Source organism: Culex quinquefasciatus, chromosome 2 (assembly GCF_015732765.1).
Source record: "Culex quinquefasciatus strain JHB chromosome 2, VPISU_Cqui_1.0_pri_paternal, whole genome shotgun sequence".
In the NCBI taxonomy this organism is placed as follows: domain Eukaryota; kingdom Metazoa; phylum Arthropoda; class Insecta; order Diptera; family Culicidae; genus Culex; species Culex quinquefasciatus.
Genome location: NC_051862.1, coordinates 169,461,659 through 169,468,885, shown reverse-complemented (window position 1 = coordinate 169,468,885; position 7,227 = coordinate 169,461,659). Strand labels below are relative to the sequence as shown.

At 42.2% G+C, this 7,227-nt stretch overlaps 1 protein-coding gene and 1 long non-coding RNA gene across 2 annotated transcripts; one reads left to right on the top strand and one right to left on the bottom strand.

The window, feature by feature from the left end:
* Nucleotides 1-745, bottom strand: LOC119767688. The gene is made up of 3 exons (XR_005277650.1): nucleotides 585-745; nucleotides 292-526; nucleotides 1-230 (listed from the first exon to the last, which is right to left on the bottom strand). It is a non-coding gene; the product is annotated as an uncharacterized LOC119767688 (long non-coding RNA).
* A 1,719-nt stretch (nucleotides 746-2,464) lies between these two features.
* On the top strand, nucleotides 2,465-5,566 carry LOC6031351 (TBC1 domain family member 23). The gene is given in 4 exon segments (XM_038254993.1): nucleotides 2,465-2,625; nucleotides 2,694-2,823; nucleotides 2,888-3,723; nucleotides 3,726-5,566. Coding segments are annotated over 3 exon segments (2,115 nt in total). The 5' UTR covers nucleotides 2,465-2,625; nucleotides 2,694-2,806; the 3' UTR covers nucleotides 4,988-5,566.
* The last annotated feature ends 1,661 nt before the right edge of the window (nucleotides 5,567-7,227 follow it).

Below are 7,227 nucleotides of genomic sequence, written 5' to 3'. Positions count from 1 at the left end.
TTTCGTTTAAAAATTGTTCTCTTACAGTTCATATTACATTCAATTTGTATCTTTTTTTGTGAGTAAGCTTGTCGTAAACTTTGGCCACCTCCCGGGCCAGAACCGACTACCGGGTTTGCATCGCTGGTGGATTAAGGCGCCAGTACGGTGGTCGTGACTATGGAGAATGCCTCGCTGGCTGTTGCGTTGTTGATCTCTAGGTTCTGCAGCTCTAGAATGTGAGGGCGGACCTGGAAAAATTGAGATGTTTTATAGAACTTCTTAAAAAAATATTTATGCCATCCAACTAACCTTCCTGCCATTGACCCGATGCGGGTTCCGACATCCTCGACACTTGACTCTACATAGGACTTGGATACGGCATAGTACAGACAGCACGCTGCCCACAGTAGGTCCCGGGGTAGCCGTCACATTTTCGCACCGACAACTCCGTCACTTCAACAGCTGCTTCGTCCACACGCGGATTGTCCAGCCAACGTCGTCTTTCCGGTCATTCCGGAAGAAGTCGTGGCCGTCGTCGCCATTTCTACAAAAAAAAAATACTTTAGAAAAATTGTTTAATTTAGGAATTTTACTAAAATTACCTGTACAGAGCGCATTATCACGATTTTGTTAAACTGACAGACAACTTCAGTTTGATTTTTTCTAAGCCTACTCTACTCTCTCATCTATACTTTTCCATTGCGACGATATCTTTCTGCGGCGATTAATTGGAGCGCAGGATTCTAATTTTTCTCGAAATTATTAATAAATACAATACGATAAAAATTTATAAAAAAAAGTGTGATTGCAACGCCGGAATGTGGTATTATTTTTAAACCTAATGTTCCAATCACTGTTGAACCTTTTGCTACAAAAAAAAAAGTTTTTAAGTGATCAAAAATTAATTATTTTGCATTTAAAAAAGAATAAGCAAAATAAAATGTTCTGGCTCACTGTTAAAATAATTGAAAAAAAATAAAGTATTGTACTTAATTTCAAGGTTAAATTAAACAAATAGCATTCTTTTATTATTTTTTAAAATAGAGCTGACTTCAACTCGGGACGCCAAAAACGCACACCAAACACGCACTCAAAAAAATATTCACGTCGAAGTTACGTGAAAAGCTATGTGGTATTTTTCCACTAGACTTTTCACGTAACTTCTACGAGGTGGTTCTAGTGGAAGCGGAATATGCTTGGCCAGATCATTTCACGTTGATTTTACGTGTTTCACACGTGAAAGCTAAATGTATCAGCTGATGAATTCTACATGAACGTTTTAGTGATTTTTATAGGAACCTTCTAGTACTTATGTAATCTTATTTCAGATTATTTTTTCTGTTTAAAATAACAAAATAATGCAATTTTCAATTCTAATTTAATGGTTTATTGAACTTTTCTTTTAATAACATTTTGTAAATTATTCAAATTCACGATTTTGTTGTGTTCCGTGTCGAAGTTGGGCATCCGTTTTGACTTCCGCTTGACGAATCGAAGTTGGCCACAGGGCGATCGTTCCGACGAAGTGACCTGACAGCTGGTCTAACTGGTCATCTTTGTTACGAGTGATGGCATACAAGATTGGCCCCGTCTAGGCCCGTCGTTGCCGTTTTGTCCTCGTTGGTACTGTCACCGTGATTTGAATTTTCCCTGATAAATAAAGAAATAATGTTTCTTAAAATCATCGTTAAAATCTCTTTAACCCGAATTTAACTTACGGTTGTAGCGAAACTAGTCGGACGATGAGAGGGTGGCCACAAAAAAACCCGGAGTGGATGCTCGGACAGAGGCCGGACACTAGCTCTATGACCTGAAACGAGTTGTGTAATCCGTACTCGAACTTCTCCGGGGCACACTAGAAAAAGGTCGACGACCCGTTGGCCATGTTCGCTCCACGGTAGCTTCGACCATGAATGTCATTCCGACGGACCAAATCGCAGAGTTGCGCCTGGGAATACTTTCGAGGGGTATGGCCAGAATTCCATGGTTACCGGAAAAGAAGATACTGCTTCAAAAGATCTGCAAAATAAACATGAATTATTAAAACAAAATATAATTATACCTAATTCAACTTACTGTTAAACATATTTAATGAAATTTTGCGAGCGCAAGTCCGGCAGCAGATCTTCACCGTACGCCAACAATTTTCATACTAAAATAATCACGTAGAAATTTGGCCGAATGGCTCACCCAAGTCTCGTTGAAGTTATATTTCAAAACACATAAAAGCTACATGAAAGATCCTAGTGGAAAAATACTATGAGGTTTTTCACGTAACATCAACGTGAAATATTTTTTTTGCCGGTACACTTTCAGATTGTTTTTACGTGTGTCACGTAAAACGTGCCTAGCGAGGGGAAAATTGGGGTTACGTGATTTTTCACGTAGCATCAACGTGTGGATTATTTTGAGTGCGCCCCTCGTTCACAAACTCTCCTCTCTGTTTGGTTCGCGAGAGAATTCCACTCTCTCCCCGATTCCTAAATCGTGACTCGGTGGACTGTCAAAAGTGTCTTTCATCAGCAGCTCGCGTAAGAAAAGAAAAGAAAAGAAAAAAGTCGAGGAGCTGGCAGAGTTTGCTGCGCGACGATCTTCCTTTGGTGGCTGACCGAAAAGTAAATAAAGTTTGTGTTCCCAGTGCAGGTAAGATCGTCCGTTGATTAGCCCTCCCCGAGGGGGCTCGATGAGTTGTGTAATGTTCCATGTTTCAGGGCGCGCAATGTCGTTCGATCGCTGCTTCTAGAAGACCAAAACCAGCTGCTGAGAGTTACATTCGTCATTCGTCGGGAAAATAAAAGTGGTGACGACTTTCTAGGCTTCAAGGATGGACGGTAATTTGTGGTGAGTAATGTTTATTTGGGGCATCTGCGAGATAAGGGGGTCTTGATAAGGGTTTTATCCGCAGGTTGATCGAGCTGGAGTCGGCACTGCTGGACGATTGTACAGTGGATGATATCTATGCGATATGCCAGGGAAAGGCTATTCCAGAGGCGCTACGGCCGGACGTGTGGCAGGTCTGCCTGGACGTTAGGAGTAAAATGGACCAGCTTGCGCAGTTCAACGAGATCTTCGACCTTCCGTTTCAAACGAAGCTCCGACGGGACTGTAACTGTTTCGTCGAGAAGCTAGGGAATGAAGAGGAAGACAAGGTGGCGGTCGTTGCGGATTTGGAGTCGATTCTGACGTTCTACTGCAAGAATAGAAATCTGGTTTACGAGTCGAACAACGGGTGGGTTGAGTTGCTATTGCCGTTGTTGTCGCTGAAACTGTTGCGGTCCGATACTTACAATCTGTTTGAGGCCATCAGAGACACGTACATTCCGAAGGGGTGCGTAAAGAATGGGAATGTGTTTCACATCTTTCGACTGCTGCTCCAGTACCACGATCCGGAGTTGTGTTCTATACTGGATACGAAGCGCGTTACGCCGGACACTTACGCCATGAGCTGGTTCAACACGCTGTTTGCGTCAACGTGTTCGCTGCAGGTTGTGCTGGCTATGTGGGATCTGTATCTGCAGCAGTCAGATCCGTTTCTGGTGTTTTTCCTAAGCTTAATCGTGCTAATCAACGGGCGGGACCAGGTGATCGCGTTGAAAAGTGCGTCCAAAGAGGAGCTGATCAGCTTTCTAGTCAACATGCCGTGCAACATCGAAGCGGACGACGTGATGGATTTTTGTTCGCTGGCGCAATATTACTCGCTGAAGACGCCCGCGTCGTTCAAGCGTGACCTGTTGAAGGTACTTTTGGCGTTCAGAGCAGCGCCGCAGAGGAGAATGTCGTCTCGCAAGCCCTGTGTCTGCCAGTGTCGGTAAACGAGCTCGTCGAGAACGCTTCAACGAGCAGTGAAAACTCCAACCCAGATGCGGTGCGCTTCTTCCTGGTCGACTGTCGTCCCGCGGATCAGTACAACTCGGGTCATCTCTCGACGGCGTTCCACCTGGACTGCAATCTGATGCTGCAGGAACCGGTAGCGTTTCAAACGGCTGTCCAAGGACTTCTACGCTCACAGAAGAACGCCATCGAAGCAAATTCAAATGCAGGAGGAGAGCATCTTTGCTTCCTCGGTTCTGGTCGGCTCGAAGAAGACCAGTACACGCACATGGTCGTGGCTTCGTTCCTGCAGAAAAATACCAAATTCGTGTCATTGCTCACCGGAGGCTACGAAGCTATCCACGAGTACTTCGGAGACAACATGATCGACTGCTTGGAAGATCACGATCCTCTCAGCTGTCTGGTGTGCAATAAAGGTCAGGTCCAGTACGGCAAGAGCATCAACAACAACGCCGTCAGCGGTGGCAACGGAAGCCTCAAACGAGCGGACAACCGCCGAAACAACAATCCTCCACCGGATCCAGCCGAACGCAAGCCAACAATAGACCTGTTTAGCAAACTCTCGCTCGCGATGAAGTCTAAATCGGCCGAGGTCAAGGGCAAACTCTTCGATTACATCTCAAACCCAAACGCGACGGTCGCACCCGTCCCGGAGAAGCACGTATCCCGTAACGAACGCAACGGTAAACGCTACCGAAACGTCGCGCCCGTCTTCAGCATCGGCGAAGACCAGGACGACGAGTATCTCCCCTCGGCAAGCTCCGATGCGCCGCAACAACCCGCCGCTCAGCAGCCCGGCTCCAACACGGAAAACTCCGACGACCTCGTCTCGATCCAGGCCTACCTCAAAGGACCGGACGTCATTCGTTCCTTCAAGTGCCAAGAAGTTCACCTCAATGGGTACATGTACGACAGCTACCTGCTCGTAACGCCCACCCACATCATCGTGCTGCGCGAGCTCGACCGCAAGGACAAGGCGCGCGTAATCGTGCGGCGACCGCTCCAGAGCATCGTCAAAATCACCGCCAAAAAGCGGCACCGCGATTTGATCACGTTCAAGTACGGCTACCCGGAGGAGGAGAACCTCGTCATTACCGACATGGACCGCTTTCTGATACCGAACGCAAGCGACGCAACCGAGCTGATTTCCAAGCATATCATCAAGCAAACCTAGAGAATCAGCCGGGCACTTAATTGTTGAATAGAAGCACCACGTGTACTTTCCCCCTCCTCCTCCTCGCGATTGATAGAGCCGGCGAGTGTTTTTATAGAGCAAACCAACAGTAACAGCAAACCACTTTTTAACACTTATGAGAAATACAAAAGTTTAGAACAAGAGCCTATATTGCAGAGATGATTGATGTGGACGACCCTATTTTTAAACAAACCTAAAAAAAAGCCAACGAAATTGAAGCCATTTTAAAAACTATGAACCAGCGCAGCAAAAGAGGTTGCTTTCCTGTCCTCTGTGTAATATTTTAATTTTGTTTTCCCCAATTATGAATTCTAAGAATGATATGTTTATTTATATGGTTGTAAACCGTTTACACTTAATTGATTATTGTTTATGTTATAACTACAAAGCCCATCCCAATATAGTATGAAAAATGTTGCATAAATTTAAGGCAAAAAAGAAAAAGAAAAACCTGTAACAGTGAAACCGTTCAATTCATCCAATGATACAGAGAAACACTTACGCAACCTGTATATTAGTAGCAAAATGATGAAAAATAAACCAAAATATGTATCAAAATCAGTAAAATGTTTTTTTTTTTTATTTTTCAATATAAAATTCAAATTGATAAACATGCTGTTATAATGTGATGCCTGCAAAATATTTATTTACACAGATCTAATTATCAAGATCACCAATTTAACCTGCAAACGCAAAAAGATGACATTTTAATTCCTTAAAATTTTTTGGGAATTCAACTTAATTAAGAAAAATCAAATCAGGACTTTTGTCGTTGTGCCTTTTTTCGAAAAGTTCTAATTATAACCTTAACTTTGTCAAAGACACCCGATCGATGCAAAAAAAAAATCTGAAAATACAGATTTTAAAATATTCACATGGCCATTTTGTCCACTTTGCAAAACAATGTAAGAAGCCTGGCATGGAAAAACTAATGATGCAAAATAGTTTCATTTGACATTGCTTGGACAAAGTTTCATCCCAATAAAAAAAAATACCAAATTATAAATATTGAAAAAAATGAGAAATTATAGAGTGTATATGAAAATTTAATGTTTACACTTTTTTCAAACAAATACTGCCGTTCTACGCATAATTGTCCCATGTTCAAAAAAGTGCAACTGAGAAAAACGCGATTGAAATTTTTCGACCGATTTCTGTGTTTCTACGCATAGTTGTCCCGTGGGTTCCTATTCGCCCTATGTGTCCCTAATCGCCCAGTTAGCAGTTTATCACCCTTATTGGTGATTCTTTTGCTATACAACAGGTAAACAAGACAAAATGCTTAGTGAAACTAATGATTCCGTGTAAGAAAATACTTGGTGGGACAATTATGCGTAGAAGTTTAACGATGGGACAAACAGACTTGGTGTTGTTTTCAATGAATTTCCGAACAAAGTACCAGATTTTATGTGTTTTTCTTAAAGTACACATAAAACTAAACATAAAAATGTCATAAAGTCAAAATCGTCCAAAACTGATCTGGGACAATTATGCGTAGAACGGCAGAATACCTATCGTAAATTGGCGGATTGGGACAACAGTCTGAATCGAGAAATCAAAAGTGAGAGTGTGTGCGTGCAACATGGAGTTAAACTTTTCAAAGTGTCGTGGTAATCTTCACAGCAACTTCACAGAAAGTTTAACTCCATGTTGCACACACTCTCACTTTTAATTTCTCGATAGGAATAGCAGATTATAGGATACTTAAAAGTACAAATTTTCAAATCATTGTACTAATACGAATGTTCGGTATTTGATATAAGCAAAATCAATCAAACATGTCTAGATTTTTTAGGCGTTCCTATAAGGTATTGTGTTTAATTTGTTTAGTTATAAGACCTTTTCAAAAAACTCTTGATATTCAAGTATTGTGCAAAAACATGGCTAAAGCAGCCCAATTCACTCCATGTGTTCCCATTAGCCCCAGATGACGTTACGGATATGAGACAAATTTTACAGAATGGAATTTTCATGACGAGGGCTTGGTTTCCAAAGGGTAATACCAAAAATCGTAATACTTGAACAGAGAGAAGTGACTCTTTGACTTGAATGTGAATAAAACCGTTGTTTTTTTAGTGTCCTTTACTGCCCATGTTCGCATAAATGTCCCATATGAAAAAAACAGCAAGCTGAGAAAAACGCATTTGAAGTTTGTCCCATACATAAGGCTACGTGTTAAGTTTTCGCCCAAAAACTGGATTTCCTCCTGATTTCTAGAA